The sequence below is a fragment of the Pelobates fuscus genome, chromosome 3, assembly GCF_036172605.1.
Source record: "Pelobates fuscus isolate aPelFus1 chromosome 3, aPelFus1.pri, whole genome shotgun sequence".
NCBI lineage: Eukaryota > Metazoa > Chordata > Amphibia > Anura > Pelobatidae > Pelobates > Pelobates fuscus.
Genome location: NC_086319.1, coordinates 106,438,883 through 106,463,011, shown reverse-complemented (window position 1 = coordinate 106,463,011; position 24,129 = coordinate 106,438,883). Strand labels below are relative to the sequence as shown.

Genomic DNA, 24,129 nt, shown 5'->3' with positions numbered 1-24,129 from the left:
TTCTGGGTGCCTATAGTTCTTCTTTAACAGAAGAGTAAAGTAGGAAAAAGAGTATTTTTTATGATACAATGAGTTATAGGAATCTCTTTTAGGAAGAACTTAAAGAAAATGTAGGATTGCACACTTTGCTGAGGATTCCTAAATTATACAGGTGAAAGATAGTTACAGGAAGGCATCTAATGTACACTCAGGAACATAGTTCAGATATTGCAGGTAAACCTAAGTGATTTGAAGCAGCATGATCAGATACAGGATAATAGGAGGAAAAAATCACCAGCTCATAAAACAGCCATTTATATCTGTCCTTCTTTCAAAGTAGAAGAATTACGGCACAGTCTCTAAAAATTAGGCAATCTTGGGATAATGAATGAAGATAAAGTATTGAGTTAGATACAGCTGGATCATGTGCTGTTAATACTTAGATAGTAATCACCACCGTGCAACAAAAGTTAATCAAATAATATTGATAACTACTACCTCAATGGAGCTAGCTAATTACAAATGATTGTCTGATTAGCTAAATGTTCTCTTTCAGCCTAATAATAACAATAAATCTTTCAGGATTAGTAGCAGGTAAGCAAGTCCCCAGTGGTGATAGAAGAGAAACCATAACAGTGAAATTTAAAAAAAAAAGCTGCAACAGAATAAAAATGGTGATGTATAAAAAATTAATCCATCTTTACCCATTGATGCGTCTGTGCAGAATGTGCTTGCAATGTGGGTAAACCCTTTTTAAGGGCTTGCCCACGCTATGCAAGCTTAGTCAGAGAACTCCAACTAAATTTACATAGCGTACAATTTCTTCTTTTGTGAGCACCCTTGAGTGGACTTAGTATATTTAATTTTGAATGTAATAAACTTGATACATCATGCAATCCCTTTTTGCACTTGTATTTTAGTTTAGCAGTTTTTAACTATTTGCCTGCTGGCAGTTAGTGCCACCAGTGGGAAAATAGTTACCCCAAATCTTGAAGAAACTGACCATTGGGTATTTCGGTTGCTTTAAGATTAGTCTTTGTGGCAGCTTGGTTTCATTTTTTTGGGCAGAATCGTCGTTTTGCCCAAATTCAGCAGAATCACTGTTATTCTAAAACCAATTCTTCAAGTCTAATCTATATCTCACAGATGAGGCCCACCCAAGTTCAAAATGATGTTCTAAATTAGTTTTTTCCCTTGTGTAAAGGGAGTTTGATAACATTTGTGATCTGGGCTGCCATTTTGGGTATAATCAGTCTGGTGCAAATGGAATGTTTTCTCTGTAATATGTTACATATTTACATAGTTACATTGCTGAAAAGAGACTTGCGTCCATCAAGTTCAGACTTCCTCACATATGTTTTTGCTGTTGATCCAAAAGAAGGCAAAAAAAACAGTCTAAATCGCTTCCAATTTTGCAACAAAGTAGGACAAAATTATTTCTTGACCCCAAAAATATTTTCTTTGCCTTAGATGAAATCTCTTTTCTTCCAGCCTAAATGCGTGACCTTGTGTCCTATGTTTATTAATAGACTTCCAGATAATGTTTTGTATTGGCCCCAAATATATTTGTATAATGTTATCATATGCCCTCTGAGACACTGTTTTTTCCAAACTAAAGAGATTTACATGTTTTAACCTTTCTTCATAACTAAAATGCTCCATTCCTTTTATCAATTTTGTAGCTCGTCTCTGCACTTTTTCTAGTGCCATGATATCCTTTTTTAGAACAGGTGCCCAAAATTGCACAGCATATTCAAGGTGTGGTCTTACCAGAGATTTATAAAGAGGCAAAATTATATTTTCATCCCAAGAATTTATGCCCCGGTTTATACATGACAAAACCTTACTGGCCTTAGCAACTGCAGATTGACATTGCATATTGCTGCCTAAACATGGCTTTCAATGCCTATTTCAAGATCAATTATAAATATGTTAAATAGAAGCGATCCCAAAACAGAACCCTGAGGGACACCACTTGCCACTTTTGTCCAGTCTGAAAATGTACTATTAATGATAACTTGTTGTACTCTATCCTTAAGCCAAAGTTCTACCCAAGAATATTCATCTACTCCAATTTCTTTTAGTTTGAAGACTCACCTATTGTGAGAAACTGTATCAAATGCCTTGGCAAAATCCAAGTAGATCACATCCACTGCAACACCCTGATCTATACTTCTACTTACTTCTTCGTAGAATGCAATTAGGTTAGTTTGACATGACCTATGTTTCATAAAACCATGCTGATTATTGCTAATAACAAAGTTCTTCCCAATGAATTCCTGAATATTATCCCTTAATAGCCATTCAAATATTTTACCAGTCACAGAAGTTAAGCTCACAGGTCTATAACTTCCAGGCAAGGATTTTGAACCCTTTTAAAATATAGGAACGACATCTGCCTTCCTCCAATCCTCCGGTACAATACCTGAAACAAAAGAATCTTGAAAGATTAAATAAAGAGGTTCACTTATTTCCCCACTTAGCTCCTTAAGTACTCGTAGGTGAATACCATCAGGCCCCGGAGCTTTATTTACATTAATTTTCTTTAACTGCTGTAGCACCTTGTCTCGAGTCATCCAATCACAAGTTATCTGCAATTTTTTGCAGCAATCATTTGCATATCTCTTGCTATAGGATCCGCATTAATATAAACTAAAGAAAAATAGTTATTTAAAATGTCTGCCTTTTCCTAGTCTTCATTAACTAACAGACCCATTTCTGTTACCAGTGTACCTACCAATGTAAGTTAAAAGAAAGTAAAAGTAAGCTAAAACTATCTTGAAATCTAAACAAGGACCCAGAGAAGGGCACGCTATTTGAGTTGTTTTTGATTATCAGTGTTCTTTTGCCATAATGTCTGACTTACAACACATTGTCAAAGTAAAATGTTAATCTATTCATACAAGTAATATTGGCCTATGTGGTTGAAAAGAAGGTTTGCTAGATATCAAAATCAGACGTCATTTACCCAGTTGGCTTAGGCATCGGAAAGAAATACATAATAAAATGTAAATGCGATACCATGTCACAAAGAACAGAAATAATACCACTATCTGTAATGTAGCCAAGTAATACAATGCTTTTTGTTTGAATATGTGCTTTAAACCCCTGATCACCTTTTCCCTTAATCACCAGCTGCGTATTCATTCAAACCCAAAATTATCAAACTATCCCACAATCAAACTGTGCAATCTGCCATCCTAAAACGTGACGCTGTGTCTTATAATCAGCGTGGGATAATGTAGCTAAGTCCTACAATTCTCCCTGTCTTCGGCTGATAAGCTTTCCAGCCCACTGCTGTACCTGTCAAAACTAGCTAACCCCCTTAATGCACGATGAATTTTAAATCCCATTACTGTTATCACAGCGAGCATTTATTTCAGACAGCCAATAATGTTGCTGTCTGTTTAGTTTGTTGGGTGTTAGTAGTATCTGCAACAATCATCAATGTTTCAAGTAGGAATATAATATTATATTAACTCTTGATTGTCAGCCCTTACTATAACTGTTTATCATTTTAGATGTTCAATACCATTTTTCTTATTAATCACGTCATCCATTGCCACAGAAAATGTTGTGTGCCTTTTATTAATAATGCAGAAAAAAACATGGGAATTGAGACCTGAAGTTTAAAGGAAACTGTTGCAGGGTTTCCACAACTCTATTGCTTAACAAAAGTCAAAGGGACACTAATGTCACCCAGACCACTTCATCTCAATGAAGTGGTCTTGGTGTAGTGTCCTTGTCCATTTAGTCCTGCATTGTAAAACATGGTAGTTTTTTTTTAGAAACTGCAATGTTTACATTGCAGGCTTAAGTCCCCCACCAGTAAACTCGGTCACATGATGCAGAATCCGCCATAGGAAAGCATTGATTCAGTGAGAGGTGAGCAGCACAGAAGTAGTCCTGGCGCTGTAAAAAGTTATGTGAAACTTAAAAAATATATATATTTTTTATTGCAATTGACTTAGGAATACAGATAGTGTTCCTTTAACTATCGATCAGGCAATTTTATTTATTCTCATTTTTAGTTGAAAAACTATTTTATTTTATAATTTGGATAGCTTGGCTCAGCCATTGCATACTATGTAAATAAAGTGAGTCCCATAGTGCTTAGCCTACAAGTAACCCTATAGCGTTTAGCCTAGAAGTGTATGCAGAATGTGATAGAACATTCTGGGGTGATGATTTCAGCCTAGACACGGAAGTGCTACAGAGTGATGTGTTTCATTTGGATCTCAGTTGCACTACTAACTTACTATAAATGCATGAATTGTAGCCCATGGAGCAGTGTAGCTAAGAGGAATGGGCCTTGACATTGCTAGGAGACAGGAATAGAATGTTGACAGTGTCAGTGGTTGGGTATTGAGCGCAGTGGGATCAGAGTTGTGTCATAGGGGTATATATAGGGGCCATTTTAGATCAGATGCCATCTTAATTAAATCCTTATTTACCTGTTCTTGTACCACCCACCCTCCCTCCCTCCCTTTTTTTTAACATTTTGAGCTCCCATTTGGTCACGTAGGCGGGGGATGGATAGATAAGTTGGGGGGGGGGGGGGGGGTTAGGTCATTTTTCATATGTGGGATAGTTTTAGTTCAGTAAGAATAGTTAGGTTTTGGAATGGTATCAAGTTCAAGCTTGTTGGCAGCTCGGAACCTGGTGTGTGTGAAAGGAATCTCGGTATAACTCTACATTGTAAAACATGGGGTGACAGTGGTTTATGTGTTTTATGTTATTTATATTGTTTATAATGTGGTATCAATTTATTGTTTAAGTGGGTCATTGTCCGGGATATAATTATTAAAGGCGGTGGGGTTGCCATGTTTAAGTTATGTTGAAAATGACCTTATTTTACTCTTTAATATTTATTAATTTATTAAAGCTGTGATAATTTTTCCCTTATAAGTGTTGTCTGAGTTTTTTGGGTTGGGGTAATGGTTATTGCACATGCCAAGAGGACGACTATGCATATGTCACGTGTCTACTGGGGTGATGGTGAGGAAATAAGGAACTGTCCCTTCCAGAAAAATGGCAGTTTTATTCTAATTAAAATTGCAATTTTAACACTTCATTCTTACAATGTAAGGTGACTATTGTCATTTTCAGTTAAGTCCTTTGTATTGCTTAAAAAAACTGTTCTGATTTTTATCTATACGGACAGATAGCAAATATTTAAATGTGGTATTTAGAATGTTATTATATACAATTTTTGGTACTTACTATTCTTTTTTAAAGCGACAGGGATCCTACAGGTGATGCTAAACAAGGGAAATCCAGATATCAAACTCCAGAATAGAAGAATGGGGCAACATTGTTTAACCCCTTAAGGACACATGACATGTGACATGTCATGATTCCATTTTATTCCAGAAGTTTGGTCCTTAAAGGGTTAAAAGAAGAAAAACTACCACAACAAGAGGACATAGTCTTAAATTAGATGGGCAAAGGTTTAAAAATAATATCAGGAACTATTACTTTACTGAGAGGGTAGTGGATGCATGGAATAGTCTTCCAGCTGAAGTGGTAGAGGATAACACAGTAAAGGAGTTTAAGCATGCGTGGGATATGCATAAGGCTATCCTAACTATAAGATAAGGCCAGGGACCAATGAAAGTATTTTTAAAAATTGGGCAGACTAGATGGGCCGAATGGTTCTTATCTGCCGTCACATTCTATGTTTCTATGTGTTTATGGGAGTTGTAGTCTTAACATAATGCAACAGTCAAATGTACGTAAAAGGGAGGTCATACTCTCTCTCTCTCTTAATTTAGCCATAACAGACCAGACTCGTTAAACTGTACCAAAGCTGCATAAATCTGCAATTGCTAATTAAGCAGACCATTAATTACCTTTAGAGGCTAGATCAGAGGTCCATTTGTGAAAGTAGAGGACGACTGCATTGTCAATTGTGATGAGAATATACAGATCCTTAGGTAGAACTGATCAATTTGACTGATAATTGGGAAATTCACAGATCTCAATAGTCACAAACTGAACAGGGACAGATAAAAATATCTAAATACTGCAACAAAGCAGTGGAATGTGCTGTAAAGATATTTTATCAAACAAGCAAGGCTTGTTCGATAAGTTATATTTTGAAGACTAGGCTAATAATCACTTTAGAATGGCATCTAAGTTCTTTTAACCCCTTAAGGAAACATGACATGTGTGACATGTCATGATTCCCTTTTATTCCAGAAGTTTGGTCCTTAAGGGGTTAAGCATTTTGACCACTATAATTACGTTCTATTCAGGATGTACTACCAAAAGTATAATTATTGTTTTATTAGTTCATTTATAAATCTCCAGCATATTGTGTTCCATTGTTCATTGTACAGACATACTGCACGATACAGTACAAGTTTATAAATAGTGGAATGAAAGGTGAGGAGGGTATTATTCTAACAAGATCAAATCATGTCATGCAAAAAAAAAAAAAAGATAAAAAAGGACATAACTATCTAGGGTGAATCTAAACGCTCAGAGGCAGTCCTTGTTGTCGTATGGTATCTTTTGACTGTGTTGGGATTTTAATGGAATTCTGGTTACTGTTTTTCATAAAAATTTAACTTTTATAAAATACTCCAAAAAATTTAGTGAAGTATCTGTATGCGTGTTACAGTGTGTGTCTGTGTATCTGCATGTGTGTCAGTGTGTGTATTTGTGTGTCTGTGTATCTACGTTTGTCTATGTGTATGTGTGTGTGTGTGTGTGTGTGTGTGTGGCAGTGCATATTGTATATGTGCATACAGCTCAGCAGTCAAACGTCAACACTACACACAAATAAACCTCTGCATTCAAACATCAACACTACATACAGACACACAGGGCCGCCATCAGAAATTTTGGGGCCCCTAACACTGATCAACATCTGGGCACCTGGGGGCCCGCCTCCAAGCCCGCCCCCAAATCCGTCTCCAAACCCCGCCCACATAAATGGTTTTCACCCCCTGATGACGGCCCTGCAGACACATCCCTATACTCAAAGGCAAACACTACACACAAGTAAAGCACAGCTTTCAAATGGCAACAGTACATAAAACACAAAACACAACACTATACACAAATACACCCCTACATTCATACACATATACATGCTTACATTTAAACATACAAACACTGCTCAGTTTTAAGTACAACCCTGCAAGAATGGGCAAATGGTAGATCCCTAGCTGTTAAAGCATTGTGGCAGTTGTACGACAGACGGTTATCTACCTTGTTTTCTATCCTTGCAAGAGGGGGGCCCCCAAAAAAAGTATTGTGCCAGGGCCCTCTCTATTTTAGTTCCACCACTGGGTATAATGCATTTTGAAAGTTTAATTTTATTTTTAATATAGCCTGCAGAGTAAATATTTCATACATTTCTCTTGGTAGCAGGCACATTCACTGTGTTTGAAAAAAAAAAAAAAAACATTTTGAGGATAATCTTTCATTTTCAGTAAAAAATACATCAATAATTCCTTTGATATCCTGCAATATTGCTTTTAAGTTTAAAGAATCATGTTTAAAGTGAAACTTAATGTATATTCATACATAGTTCAGAGACTGACTATCCTACATGAACGATTAACAAAAATGAAAGTAAATATACTTTGGTTATTTTTGTTCTAATGGTTTTTGGTATAGTTGAGTTATAATATGAAGTTATATATTTCCCTCTACAATCTGTATCCTTTCAAAATGACAACATCCTTTAACAACATCTTTGTTCATGTACCACCTTCATCCAGTTTCCTAATATTTCTTAAATGGAATAACCATATCTTAAAGAAACACTATAGGGTCAAGAACACAAATGTATTCCTGACCCTATAATGTTAAAAAAACTATCTAGTCGCCTTTGAACCCCTAAATATAGTAAATTCTTACCTTTAAGCCAGTCTGTTGGTGCTGGCTCTGCCCTGATCTGCGTCTTTGGCTGACCTAATCAGAAGTTGTGATGTCGGCCAATCACAAAAGCATTGGATTGTCAAGGAGGCAGATCAGGGTCAGAGCCAGCACAAGTCAAACACAGCCCTGGTCAATCAGTATCTCCTCATAGATAATTGAATCAATGCATTTCCATGAGGAAAGTTCAGTGTCTCCATGCAGAGGGTGGATACACTGAATGTCAGTGCTGCCCAGGAAGCACCTCTAGTAGCCATCAAGGGAGTGGCCATTGGAGGTATCCCTAGGCTGTAATGTAAACACTGCTTTTTCTCTGAAAAGACAGTGTTGACTGCAAAATGCATGAAGGGAATGATTATACTCATCAAAACAAATACAATAAGCTGTAGTTGTTCTGATGACTATCGAGTCCCTTAAGTTAGAAATTGAATAATGAAAGTAGTGCTCGTGTGTGAAAGGAATTATGAGTGCACAGAACCCACAAAAATACTGCTTTATTCTTGACAAATCAACAGTATGGAAGGTTTAACAAATCCGGTCATGTGGAAAAGTTAACAATGACAAATTATGTTTATGTCACGAAAATAGGTCAGAACTAAGAAAGAGGGGAAAAAAAAGTACCGGATGTCTAGAGTCAGACATCAACCTAAAAAAATGCACACAAAAAAATAGGCTTGATGTGCATCACACTTTCTTAATTTGGGGGCAGTTAAAATCACTATTTTATTAATGCCATTCTTCATAACTTAATGAAGTTTGCAAAGCCGAGCACACATGGAGATTATTAGTGAAAAAAAGAGATTATTAGTGAAAAAAACAACTTTAGTTTTTAGTTCAAATAACAATTCTGTATTGTGTATAGGGTTGAGGGTTGATTTGACTATTTTCTTTCTATCCCTTCTCGTGTTGGGAGGAATTCGTGCCGGGAAAATTAGCTTTCTCAAGAGATTTGCACATCACTAAACTCCCATTTAATGATACACTATGCATATTCACCCTTTGGTTGTCTAACTAGAACTAATGAAAACTCCAACATGTAAGCACTTTAACATACTCCTAAACTGGTGCATCAATGATCAAGCATTTCCGATAAATGAATATATAGTTAACAATACTGATGTCAAGTGTATTACCCTAATTGGTGAAAACAGGTTTATCGTCCTAAATATAGTAGCAGGACATTTCAAAGATTCTCAAATCTAAATTTTCTCCCTATATGTTTATCATTATGGCTTGTTTTTGTGGCATTTAGGGGCATCCCTTCCTTAGTCCATTTACATTGTTTTAATGTCATGGGTCTTGAATCTTAGACTACTATACATCTGTTTCATTGTGCTCCTCTTTAATTATATAAATTTTCTACATCCTGGGGAAAAACATTGTAACTGACTTAAATACTTTAGCTATTATGAGGCCCATTCATTAATGACTCTTCTGTGAGTGATTGCCTAAGCTTTTTTAATGATCCTTGCAATATATTGAACGAACCCTTAATTGGGGTCAAAAATTGATTTTCCATTTATTAACATTCACACAGTTAGCTCCCGGAACATCATAACTGAACCATAAAACCCAGCCCGGGGGGGAAAAAGTTTCAGGATAGCAGAAGTAGATATAACAAAACTGTTCTTTGTAGCTACTTACCACAAAATTGGAAATATAAAAGCATTTAATCTGTGTCATAATTGTATGTGCATTATTCATTTTAAAAGCACTGGCCTGTCTGTTGCATGCAATGTTATATTTCATCCCGAGCTGTTTGGGGGAGATAGAAGCACTGTGCTGTTCTCCTTGCCTTGGAAGCCACCAGCGTGAAATTAGAAGTCTTGCAGCGTAACAGAGCTTTCTAGCAACACCTATTAGCTAAAATCAGAAGCAGGATGTGAGCCAGCGGACCAGACAGTGATTTTTACTTTTAACCCTTTCACCACCTGACCATCCCAGATTTCAGCAATGGCATCTCAAGTGCCAAGTAGATAATAGGAAGACGTAAAGTGGTGGCCTTCTTAAGCTCCTCAAAAGACTAAAATAGAAACATTTCATCATTCCCATCTATTTTCAGGACTACATCTCTTGATATGTGTTGACAATGTTTTTGTTTATCCTCCAATGCACTGTGTGCCCTTGTTGTGGCAGTACTGAAGTAGATTGTGATGGCAATAGCTAAATCTTTAATATACGTTTAAAAGAGAAACAGAGTCAAACTTGAAATAAACTACAATAATTACATCGCAGGGTTAAGACTGACTCTAGTGGTTGTCAATCAGGCAACGACTAGAGGCAATTCCTTTGACTTTTGGTCACCTAACTGAGTGTTAGTTAAATCTCCATTACCCCCATAGGAAAGCATTAAAACTCTCCGAGCATGCATGTTAGGCCTTCCCTTTGAGTGACGTCGGTGGAGGTGGAGCGCCGATCCAGTGGCTAGGGACCCGGTAGCTAGAATTAGTTAAGTGTTAGGAAGGTTTTTGAACCCTTGTAGTGCCAAGAGGGGCAGAGGGAGCTATAGTGTACGGAATACAGATTTGGATTCCTGACACTATAGATTCATTAAGTTACAATGTTTTATTCAAAGATTTATTTCCATAAAAAATATACTTCCCTTTAAAAAGGGGGTCCTTTTTCAACTTAAAATTAAAAATAGGAAATTGAAAATTAATTTCTCTAGGTGCTTGCTAGTGATGATGCCAATATGAAGAATCAAACTATAGAACGACAAGGATTAATTTTACCCTAGCCATGTAAATACTCTATAGTATCTATGCCCTAGTTAAATAAACAGACGCTAGCTGAAAAATATACCAACTTTCAAATTGGTTATATGGAATCTGGTCATTTACCTCCGGGGTCTTTAATATCATGAAAGAAATCCAACTTCAAATATTTTATGGAAATGCCTACAGCTCTACCATGTAAGCCCTTTCCTTGTTAAAGAACCAGTCAGTACAGACCTATTATAATTCATGAAAGGCTTGGTACATATGTATCAATGTTTATTTTATCTTGAATTAACATGTTAAACTTTATGGAGATAGCTTTGTGGATTCAACACTAAGTGCCATTCTTATAACTATAAGATGGAAAATTATGACACTTATTTATCTCTTGTTATCAGAAAGATGTACCCATCTTCTACTATTTGTTGGAGCTAACAGAATGAATGACAACTGCCTTCTCTTCTCACCTTCATGTAATAGTGGGCTATGTCCAGCTGTTCTGATTAAAGGACCCCTTACAAAATTCACAACATTAGGCTAATATAATTATCCTGTGTAAAACAGTAGGGCAACTATGGTTTTCAAAAGTATGCCAAAGACATTATTTAGAAAATGTATAATCACTAGATCAATAGATTAATAGAAGTGGGGGTCAACCACACCAGACAGGACCCAAGGTGCAGAACCTGTACAGAGGCTTCAGAGATGACCCAGCACATCGTAGCCAGGTGCAAGATGTTAGCAGTAACAGCATATACTGAGAAGCACAACAAGGTTGCTGGAATTATGCAATAAAACATCTGCACAGAATTTGCACTAGACCTTCCTAAGTCCTGATGGGAGGTGCCACAGTGGGTAGTTGAGAATGACAGGGCTAGGATCCTATGGGACATCCAGATCCAAACAGACAAACAAGTAGTGGTCAACCAACCAGACATTGTGGTGGTAGACAATTCTCCAACGGCAGACTACAGTGTTGATTGAGGATGTGAGGATGTGGGATGTGGCAAAACCCAGTGACCATAACCTCAGGATGAAGGGATAGTAGAAGATGGACAAATACCAAGGGCTAAAAGAGGACCTAGAAAGGATGTGGAAAGTGAAGGCAATAATAGTTCCAAGATACCATGCAGAATGCTAAGACTCCCATGTCTCTGGAGAGGTGATGAAGTCTAATTCCACACCACTGATGGAAACGTTCCTCCTGTTCCTACATTCTTATGAAGTTTGGCTCATAAAGCATTTATAGTTTAACCTTATTGAGCACATGCTCCACTGAATTGTGTAAAATGCAACAGAGTTTCTCTCAAAACAATCTGACATACACTGTTCCATTTTAAAGAGTCTTTCACCTACAGAATAGCTTTCATTTTTAAGAATGTCTCATATCACAAAAATACTATTAACCCCTTAAGGACACATGACATATGTGACATGTCATGAATCTCTTTTATTCCAGAAGTTTGGTCCTCAAGGAGTTAAAGGAACCAAGCATGTATTCCCAAGCTTTGTATACCCCCTCCTCCCCCCCCCCCATGTGTTGTAAAATTATGTAAAGGTTTTTATTCCACTGTTTCCAGAGCTGAAGCTCCCTTAACGCTGCTCACCTCACTAACCTCTCTAATATAGATTGACAATTACAAAACAGACACAGACACTTACAGACACATTCCCAGACAGGCACCATGACAGGCACATACATGCACATATAGACATACACATACACAGAAACACATTGGCGCACACACAGGGTAACCTAAGACAGACAGACATACATACATACATAGACAGCCACATACAGGCATACAGAGGCCCTCACACACAGGCAAGTGCAGACAGACAGGCTAAAAAGATACAGGCATACACAGAGGGGTACACAAAGACAGGGTATACACACAAGCATACACAGTCTATAGAAATTGGCACTTCTATAAAGTGCTTGTTACACGTCCTGGCTGAATAGTGGTCATGTTACTTCCTGGTTTTGTTAGCTTAGTGGAGCTAAACTCAAAGGGCAGCTCAGAGCACCTGACATACAAAGGCTTCTCATTGAACTGCATTGGACTGGGCTGGGGAGGAAGGGGAGGGCCTGCAAAGGCTACAGACAATAGATCTGACACTTTTGCATGCCGTTTTTAGATATACCCTATTATTTATAAAAAAAAACATAATTAAAGGCACGCATGTTTTCAGTTAGGGTATTTCTACTAAACAGTAGACAGGTGCTTTGTCTGTATTCATCTGATCCCTAGAGACTTTGGGCAAGAAACAAGAATGGAACATGACCATTTTTTTTTCAGGCAGCTTCATACAGTTCTGATGTTGCTAAATTATTTATTTTGGAACAGTATAGATAACAACCAGATTGTTATGATTGTATAGACCTTTGGTCCTTAAAAAGATTACAGTCCCAATGGGTGTGAGAATTCCTGATAAAAACAGCAGTGTGGTCAGCCTGGTTTACTCTGGTCAAAGCATTAACTCAACCATTCTATAAGGACAAGATTAAAGGTTTACCTTTACTGGTGAGTTAGATATGGCCACAGACTTCAAAATGACATCAGGATTACTGGAACTAATCAATACTGGGGTGCTTATTTCAGGAATCTGATGATGGATGGGAGAATGGACCATCTTGTTGAAAGTATTAAGAGCATTTGTAATTGAGAACGGTCTCAGGCTTTTCCTCCTTCCTTCTGGGATCCTGCGAATAGTTGAGGATTCAGAGTTTTTAGTCTTGGAGTGAGACTTCTTTGATTGGGAAGGGGTATTATTCAGATTATTTTGTTTAGACTTGTTTGACTCAAGAAGCTTTTTGGCAGTGTCATTGAACTGAGAAAAGAAGAACAGAAAACAATGAATTACACATATGTTTTAAACAATTAGGAAACATTAACTATATGCAATTAACAAGATTTTACATTTGCACAGTTAATAAAAATGTTTAATAAAAGTATCATTTTAAAATGAATATTATATATATATATATATATATATATATATATAAAATCCAAGTAGATGGCTGCACTCACGGTTTTGTAAAAGTCCAAAGTTTATTGAAGTAGCATAAAAATATCTGCGATCAACGTTTCATTACTTCCACGAGGACTTTCATCAGGATCACCTGATCCTGATGAAAGTCCTCCTGGAAGGACTGAAACGTTGATCGCAGATATTTTTATGCTACTTCAATAAACTTTGGACTTTTACAAAACCGTGAGTGCAGCCATCTACTTGGATTTTCTGGATACATTAGCTATGTATGGCTGGCACGCGGTCATTAAGGGATGCATTAGCGTGAGTGCAGGAATTATTTTGTTTTTATATATATATATATATATATATATTTATATCTGAAGGTGTAATTAACTGCAAGTAACTTTCAGCAGAAAATAAGAATCAAATAACGCATGAAGGGTAACAAAGGTAGCCATTAAAATGGAGAATCTGAAACGCTGAATGCTATTAGACACATGCTATAATAGTTCTGCATTGATTATAGAAAAATTATTTCAATAGGGTGAATGCGTTTTCAAATCACATACTGCACGCTGAGTAATGTTATCACGTATTCTCTGCAAAGCATGGATTGAGTGACAATATGCACTATATAATAGGCGATAACTTATTTTCATGATGTTTTCTTTTAAATTCCTATTAAAGGTTCAGCAAATGGCATCACAACTCAGTTCAGACAAGGTAAAACTAGGGGAAACATTTGAGATGAAGAGAAATAATAGAAACATTGGGGGTTCTTTATTGAAGTGTTGCTGACACTTTAATGTTTAATTTTTGATGCAATTTATTAAACCTGTGGGATTTTTTTTCCATCTGTTACTAGTTTTTGCGTTTTTTCAATACATGCTATTTTTTAAGCAACACATCACATTTATGAACTGAACTGTCTTCTAAAAAGAAAATTCAGTGTAGACTGGCAAAATTTACTATACAGAAAAAAATAGCACTCTTTACATAATTTTGAGAACACCCTAATAAACACAAAATAGTGGTGGAATTTAACTGTCACTTTTCAGAATTCTTTGATAAACATCCCCTAATGTTTAAATTCTAATTTTTTATGCTTTCTCTATGCTGATTGCCAAGTGCAGGGGACAGAGCATGTAACAATGATTGACATGGAAAAAGAGGGAGGCACCATTTGTGATAAAGATTTGTGAATTTCTCTATTTAACTTTTTCATACATGGAAAATTACAGTTCCCCCTTAAACATCTCCTTTGTAGTTAAGACTATACAAAAAAACGTAATAAAATAGGCATTTTGTTTAATTCTATAAACAACCAAAAAACTAATTACAAAAGCCCAACTTTACTATATTATCTAAACTTTTTCTCAGCTTGAAAGATAGGAATGTAAAATACACAATGAAAATTCTTTTACTGTGTATAGTGCACGGGTGGTCAATAAAAATATGCCGGCACTTGCAGAACTGCGACTCCCATGTTTTTTTTACCATCATGGGGTGGTGTAGTTCTTCAACTGCTACATATCTATTCCCTGGATACCCCTCGACTTGCAATATTACCAGGTATAGCATTTCGGCTCATACCTCTACAAACAGAAGAGGAAATATGCCAACTTTGTCACCCAGCTTGCCTTCGGCCCAATTATCGTCCACTCTTCGGATCACGTTGATAATGTCACCCTGTAAAATACAAACGTGTGTTATATTTGTATTTGATGTGGTGGGTAAAACTATTGAACGCAGCCAAAATAAACAGAACTTAGTTCTAATATTAGGTAGCACAAACATATTCTGCTAGAAGGAACTACTGTACTATTGCATGTAAGTAACTGTTGACACCTAATTTCCATATTTAATTAAATGTGCAATATTTCTTATGTCAGCTTGTTAGGCCTGTTCTATTTCTCCATGTAACATCTCTTCCTGCAGCAATTAAGATTATAAATATACATCATTGGGTAATATCCTTGACAGTTTGAAACAAATATTGGTGGGATCAGTGGTGGCACGTGGGCCTTTAATTTAAAAGAGAGCGAGATTCAGGAGAGAAGTCAAAAGAAGATCTGAAAGAAGGGCAGGAACAAAGCACACATTGCCAGGAGTCTATAGCAAAGCACCAGAGCAACCAAGCACTGATTGCGGGTATGTGCCTGTGTTTGTATAGGCTGACCAAGTGATGTGACCGGCACCCACTTTCGGTGGTGGACAGGGGTCATCATGGGGTCAAACTGCGATGCAATGTGTGTTCTAACACTTTTCTGTCATGGCCTGCAATTTTTAAGCAATTTGAGCTACAACAGCTCTTCTGTGTGATCAGGCCAGATGGGCTAGCCTTCGCTGCCCAAGTGCATCAATGAGCCTTGGGCACCCCTGACCCTAACGTGTGTTTACTGTTTGTCCTTCCTTGTACCACTTTTGGTAGTTATTAACCGCTGCTTACTGGGAACACCCCACAAGTTTTGCTGTTTTGGAAATGCTCTGACCCAGTTGTCTAGCAATCACTATTTGGCCCTTGTGAAAGTCACTCAGATCACTTTGCTTGTCCATTTTTCTTGCATAAAACACTTGGAATTCAAGAACTGACTGTTTACTTGCTGCCCAATATATCATACCCCTTGTCAGAGGCTATTATAACAACTCACTTCACCTGTCAGTGGTTTTTAATGTGACTGATTAGTGTGGGTCTGGGTATATTTAAAGAGAAACCCTTAAGTTATGGTTGAACAAACACATTGCACAAATTCTAGGTTTGTTTTGGCTTAAAACGTAGACATTTGACTTTGTCCTAATGGGTTAAAGTATTTATGTTTACATTTTGTGTGTGCTGGCTTGTTTGCTAGTCATGTGACAGGATGTATTTTACAAAAAGCAGCACTACCATAATATATATACCAATTAGAATATGTATATATATATATATACATACATAGATGGGTATCTGAATGGATCCAGGCTGCCTATAGTTTAATTTAAATCATGTGATTTAAATACATTTTATTAAATCATTACAGAAATTATACAAAACACAAAAACCAGGTTGCAATGAATACTGTATGTATTCGGTTTGCTGTTGGTGGAAAGTATATGTAATAAAGCAGAAAATAACCAGTAATAGTGCAGATAGCCAGATACTTAGTGAAGGACATACAACAAGGATATGTGGGATCACACTCACATTTGCTAGAGCTATAGACCAGCTCTGAGTTAAACAGCGTATAGTGGTTGTGTTATTTTGCTTCTTTTTAGTAAGGTGTTGGGGGTATTCCTTACTTTCAGTGTTTGCAGCTTAATTTACTGTTTATATTAATTGATCCCTTAGCGCTTATCCTACCTTTTGTAATTACAGAAATAATGCATTTTGATTACCGTGGTTCTAGTGTAACAGCAGAACTTGAAACAAGCTCATTGTTTTGCCTCTTTTATTTGTTCTGTGACTGGTAAAACTTCCATAAATACTGATTTACTAAACACTAAATGTGTCACTCAAAAGCATTTATGCTTGATATGTCATCATTCTTAAAAGGTTTATTTCTAATTTAGCATTTTAGGCTGCCTCATGAACTAAGGAAAAAGGGTTTATGAGTGATAAAATTCTAACTATGGAAAATACAAGGTGTTTTTGTGACTGCTAGATTTATATCCACAGTAGCACTCATACTAACTCAGTGCAGGAGACTAGATTTGTGCACAGCAAAAATTATGGTTTTTCCAAACCACTTTGGCAGAATTTTCTTTTCAGCATGACCGAATAAACTTTATACCATGGCTCTGCTGAGGCGATTTTGTACCCAAAAAGATTTGGGAGAGAAATTTGGGCAGCGAAAAGAACAGGAAAAAGAAGAGGTGCCAATCACTGTGTTGATATGCAAAAATGGCTACTTAAATATCTGGTCTAATGGAAATACAATATCGTGACGCACATTGTCGCCATATGGGCAGGTGGAAATAAAAAAAACAAACCATCAAACCTAACCCAGTAAAACACATACACCAGGTATCTGGGTCAAAACGTCCACAGCTTTTATTAATGAAAATAATAATAATACTTATAAATAACATAAGAGTAAATAAAGGCATTGCCCACGGATCCCCACATACAGCATAAGATAGCCCACCAAGCCCTGAAAAGCAATGACCCATATCTGTAACATAAATAAACATTAACATATAATGATCAATTACCATCATAACTTGCACATAAGTAAAGTGCCAAAAACTTCCATAACCATGTTAGGGGTATACCCAGATACCCACCAGCTTCTTAACCTTGAATAACTATCTTGTACTTTTCTGACTAGCAAAAGAGCCTTATTTAACCCTAACCTTCATCTCCCTAACCCGCCACTGTGAAAAAACAGGAACCAAATCCCCAGGGACATCTAACCCTAAGGGAGGGAGGGAGGGATGGACAAATTCAGCCAGCTAAGCAGGTTAATCGTGAAGAATATTAAAATTTCTGCTTATTCATACTAACTCAACCTCCATTAACTAACAACCAATCCCACAGTACCTTCCCCCTAAACCCGCCTCCTTGCTCTGTCAGGGCCCCTTTCCACCAAGCTGCACTCTGTTACATGGGGCTACAGGAATTCTGCATTTCCAAAATAAATCTTTACATATCAGGATTAAAAAAATAGTTTTATAGTGATTGATTGTTATATTTACCCTTTTGTTATCCTGTATTAATTATTATTCATTATCTTTGTTTTTTCATTTTAAGTAGAAAAAAGGGGATTTACCTAAAAATAAAAGGAAAAAGTCAATGGGCATTTGACCATCGATTTACCCCTTTTACACGTACAATAACAAAGCTTTTCTACATATCCAGAGTGACCATCCTTTAGTGTGGGGGGAAAAAAGTGCCGTATCATCTTCCGTCCCTCCAGTATGCCATTCTGTTGGATAGGAGTGGAACTTTCACCTTAATCTTAGGATCACACAAAGAAGCTAGCATCAGTCCAGGGCAATGAGAAATTTGTTCACTTAGACGATCATTGAGTAGATCCTGGACACTGCTTCTACATTGTTGGATTGTGCAACCAATAACTAATTGCCCGCTTTCCCTTGTTTATGGGATGTGTGAACAAGGGGATGACCTGTCCCAAACTTGCATTACTGCTTCCAAATGTCTGAATTGTCAAAGTGCTGAATTGCCAAATTTTCGAGGTCCCGAAGTGCCGAAGTCCCGAATTGGCGAATTTCGGAAGTGCCGAACCAAACCGAATTGCCAAAGTGCTTTAAACCGAATTGCCAGTACTCTTTCTTTCTGCTGCATCTTTCATTCAGACTTGTGGTATCTTTTCAGATGTTGGTTCACACTGGCACTAGTAAGTTGATCCATTACTATTCCCCAACTAGTTTCCTTGCTGCACAATTTATACTGCAATTCACACTTCTTGGAGGCTGTCAAAGTAAAGTTCAACTTTGTTTTTTCATTTGTGAAAGTGGAAGCAGTCACAGCACTAGACTTGCACTTGGTAGACTAGTGATATTGGGAAGGGAGGTGGTGATATTAATAAAATATAACTGGGTGAGCTACTTCTGGCTTTGGTTGGAGATGTCACTTCAGATGTTTCCTTTAAATTAGGAGATTCTACTGCAAATAGAGATACAACATTGATCGTGCACAGAAGGTGCAGAAAGTAGTGGGCTGCTGCCTATCCGGATTCTCTTCTTGTATTTCCTCTGTATTGTAGTCTTCCTGGAACACACTTAAACAAATGTCTAGTGTGGTTGGGGAAAGAGCAATATCATCATCACCAGATTTCTTAACAACACCACCAAGATCAGACATTATAGATACTACTTAGGTACTCTGCTCTACATCTACATACATACATCTACATACAGCTTTCCCTTAGCTGTTTCTTTGGGGCAACAAGAAATATGGGGTAACATGGGCAAAATCAACAAATCCACTGGTTTCACCTATCCCTTGCTCCACCATAAAACACAAACTGTAACGCTTCATCTGGCTGTGGTAGTAGGAGCTTCAGTGCTGGTGGAAGTTATTGCAGGGCAAAAAAAATCCAACTAACTCCTGGGTAGAGTATTGGACATAATGGACATGCTACTAATCCCACAATACGGTCGGCAGTCGAACAGCTGTTAGCAGTTCTCATGGCTGAGGAAGGTGTTTGGACTCTCAGAGGCCATGGCACTACTGCTGACGGTGGTCTGGGCAACACAACCACTTGCACTAGATTTCCTTATTTTCTTTTTAGGATAAGGATGTAACAGTGATGATGGCAAGTTTGTTTTTCTTTTCACAATACATTTTTTTACATGAATGATTGTGTATAGGTGTTTGTGTTGCAAAATGGGTTTGTGCTTGGTGGATTTACTAGAGCGATGTTATTGTACTTGACTTTAAGAAATACTGCACTGCACACTGCATAAAATGCACTGCACACCACATCATTTGCATTTACTTTCTTTCATAGCACACACTGGACTGAACATACTAAGTAAAAAAAAAAAAAGGATTTTATTTCTCCAAACTTAATTTAAAGAAAAAAATATCAAACTGCAAATTGGTGTTTCTAAGTATGAAACAGTGGCTAACAGTATGATACTGCACTCACCGCCTGGCCCAGGGTTTAAAAAAACTCGGAATAATTTGTCGGCTAGCAGTGCTAGAAGCCAGCGTGCAAATAGTTAAATAATCTCAGTGGTGCAAGGGTTAATCATCTGGCAGTGAGCCAGCCCTTTCTAGCCAGCCGCCACAAATAAATAAAAGACCTATGGAGTCAAAAGACCCCCATATTAGTATAATAGGGTTATTGAACTTCTATATGCATGGCAGGTGTGGTCATGTCTTCTAAATGTTAAAACTAGCAACTGACAACCAATAGTTCTTCAAATGATCAATTTACTGTCAAAAAAGCAAGCGAATAATAATTTGCGAAATTGCATCCTGCTGGATACATTTGATTTATTTTTGGTCGCTATGTGGTGGTTAATAAATCTGATTAATTTTCTTTAACCCCTTCAGGACGGAGTCAATAGTACACGTTCTGATCAAAACAAAACGTAAACAAAAACTGGAATTTACGCTATATGTCTGTTCACCCGTAGTTCCCCTCTTTCATATTATCTGCACCCACACTTATTATATATCATTTTGTTCAGGAGAAACAGGGCTTTAATTTAATATAAAATATTCATATATGAAACATAATTTATTATGAATAAAATAAAAAAAAACTGTGAGAAATTTTAATTTTTTTTTTAAATTTGTAGTTCCGCTTCACATTTTAGCTGTAAATGTCATAATACTGTTAGGTTTTAATGCAAAAAAATGCACATATTTGTAATCAGCGATGTCTCACGAGTAGAACAGTACCCCCCATTTACAGGTTTTATGGTGTTTTGGAAAGTTACAGGGTCAAATATAGAACGTTCCATTTTCAAATTGAAATTTGCCAGATTAGTAATGTTACCTTTGAGACGGTGTGGTAGCCCAGGAATGAGAATTACCCCCATAATGGCATACCATTTGAAAAAGTAGACAACCCAAGGTATTGACCGTGGGGTATGTTTAGCCTTTTTTAGTAGTCACTTAGTCACAAACACTGGCCAAAGTTAGCGTTCATATTTGTTTTTGTGTGAAAAAAGCAAAAAACTAATATTTGGCCAGTGTTTGTGACTAAGTGGCTACTAAAAATTACTGGACATACCCCATTTGCAATACCTTGGGTTGTCTACTTTGGCAAATGGTGTGCCTTCATGGGGGTAATTCTTATTCCTGGGCTACCATACGGTCTCAAAGGCAACATAACTAATCTGGCAAATTTCAATGTCAAAAAAATGAAACGCAAGCCTTATATGTGACTCTCTCACTTTCCAAAACACCATAAAACCTGTACATGGGGGGTACTGTTATTCTTGGGAGATTTCACTAAACACAAATATTAGTGTTTTAAAACAGTAAAACATATTACAACAATAATATAGTCCATAAAAGTGCCGTTTGTTTGTAAAAAATGCAAAAAACGTCACTTTTACTTAAAATATCATCGTTGTAATACAATTTACCAGTTTTAAACACTAATATTTGAGTTCAGCGAAGTCTCCCGAGTAAAACAGTACACCCTATGTACAGGTTTTAGGGTGTCTTGGAGAGTTACAGGGTCAAATATAGTGCTTGTGAATTAAATTCTCTGCACTTTCTCCCTGTGTTGTCAGGCATGTCAATCAAATTTTAATTAATCAAATGACATAATTATGTTAAAAAATTACTTAAATATACACGTAGAATTTTAATATATATACATTTATAGGTATTTAAATTCTACGTGTATACTAATGTAATCTTTTATGTAATTATATGTATTTATCTCTATATATATATTTGCGGTTATTTGTATTTTATATATAGATAGCTATATATAGAATGTCATTCTAAGTGTATTCTGTTTCCAATATATATATATTAATAACAAAATACAGTTAGAATGAAATTACATATGAATATATAATTTATTTTAAATTTTGTTTCAATATTTTATTTATTTATTTATTTAATTATTTTATTTATTTATTATTGTAATTATACGTATATATACAATATATATATGTAGATCTATTATATATATAATATATATACATATTATATATATGTAACGTCATTCTAAGTGTATTTTAATATTAATATATATACTTATATTAGTATTAAAAGACATTACGTATGACGTTACATATATATAATATGTATATATATTATATATATAATATATATACATATATTATATATATATAAAAAGGCATTTAATTTATTTTATAACCTGTTCATAATTTTTTTTTTACATTACCTACCAGCAGGGGGACTGTCTAATATTTTAGACAGTCCCCCTGCTGGCAGATCCATAGCCAGCTATAGGGGGCCATGTGATCGCTCTTTGAGAGCGATCACATGGCCCCCGGGGGCCTCATTTGCCGGAGGGGGGCTGCCTGGGCTCTCAGGCAGCCCCCCAGAAGAGGACTGCGGCGGAGGTGAGTACCGCCGGACCTCCAGGGCTGCAAGCCGTTACGGCGTTCTTTGCCGCCGCAATGGCTTTAAAGCCCTTTAAAGCCGCGACGGCATAGAACGCCGTAACGGCGTTAAGGGGTTAAATTGGTTTGCATGTGGATATTAGTGATTTTATGAATGCTTTGGGAGTTAATAAACATGCAAATTGCTAATACGGGTTGAAATTAAGTCATTTTCACTGGATTTTGTCTATTCAGAACCAAATACAGTGTTTGGTGAATAACCCTGCTAGTTTTACACTAGAATCAATGCCCTAGGCCAAGAATAGGCAACCTTTGGCACTCCAGATGTTGTGGACTATATCCCCCATAATGCTGGCAAAGCATCATGGGGGGTGTAGTCCAAAACATCTTCAGTGCTGAAGGTTGCCTATGCCTGATCCTAGGCTATCTCATACACAGACATGGTGACTGCAAGGGTAAAACACACAGTATCACTGCTTTTATTTCTCCCTCAGTACCAATAATTTAAAGACTGCTGATGTCAGTAAAATAATGTGTGATATTTACTATCACAGCTCACATTGGTCACTTAGTAAAAATGAATACAAAAAACACAGCTTGCATGGAGGGGAGTGTGATCATAAAGGAACATGGGACATAAAGAAAGGAAAAGAAAAAAAAAAGGGTTCTTTAAGTTCCTTGCAGGTTTTGAGTCAATAAGAGTTATGGTATTGACAGTACAGTAGGAGCCATTCAATTTGGGTCATTTTTATCTTGAGGTGGGTAGTGTAAGGGAGATACTAAAATAGACTGTGCAATAGGTCAGATCTCTAGAGATGCAACTATATTTTGACATTTTAGTAAAATAAAAGTACTCAGATTGTACATATAAAGCTGGTCCTTTCGATTAAATTAGTATTAATATCATCATATAAATAAATGCATAAAGTAAAACACCTTGTGCAGCATATTACAAAGAAGTTACAAGATAAAGTCTAAAAAATTTATATTTAAACATAACTAATTCCTATTCCTATATGTCACAAGAGAGCTAATTGAGAAATTCAATGCAAAAGGATATCGTTAAGCCCTAAACTATGTTTCACAGGTGTTAGGTGTTCCGTTTGAAGTACAAGCCTATCACTCAGGTGGTATTAGAAAGCCTTCACTGAGTTGTCAGGGAGTGTTGAAAGACTTTGATGCATTTCAGTGGGGCGAAGTGGGGTGTTCAAGATGTCGGATACTATAATGAAGTGTGACGCTGTAATGAGAAAGCAGGGAATTTTATAATACACTGGTGGACTGAGAGAACTAATTGAATGAAATAAGGGCTGATAACCAGGTTTTTTGGATGAGTCATAGTATTCTATTTTTTTTATTTGCATTGAGTCTGGTCCATGATTAATTACTTAAGTACAATATTAGTAACTTTTAAAAAGTTTAAACTCAGAATATGATGACGTGATTTTTTGAATTAATAGGTTATTCAATAAACATTTATATGTCGCAGGGGGTTTACATTTAGAAATATGTAGTTGTAATATTCATTCTCAAAATATGTTCTCAAACTAACATTCTTCAAGTT

General features: G+C 36.6%; 1 protein-coding gene across 2 annotated transcripts in view; it reads right to left on the bottom strand.

Annotated features, from left to right (window-relative positions):
* Positions 1 to 24,129, bottom strand: part of SH3RF2 (SH3 domain containing ring finger 2) — a 145,680-nt gene that overhangs the window by 27,296 nt on the left and 94,255 nt on the right. For both annotated transcript variants that reach the window (XM_063445246.1, XM_063445247.1), the window contains exons 3-4: positions 15,156 to 15,251; positions 13,104 to 13,418 (exon numbers count right to left, since the gene is read on the bottom strand). In XM_063445246.1, the coding sequence (XP_063301316.1) occupies positions 13,104 to 13,418; positions 15,156 to 15,251 (411 nt within the window). The remainder of the gene's footprint in view (positions 1 to 13,103; positions 13,419 to 15,155; positions 15,252 to 24,129) is intronic.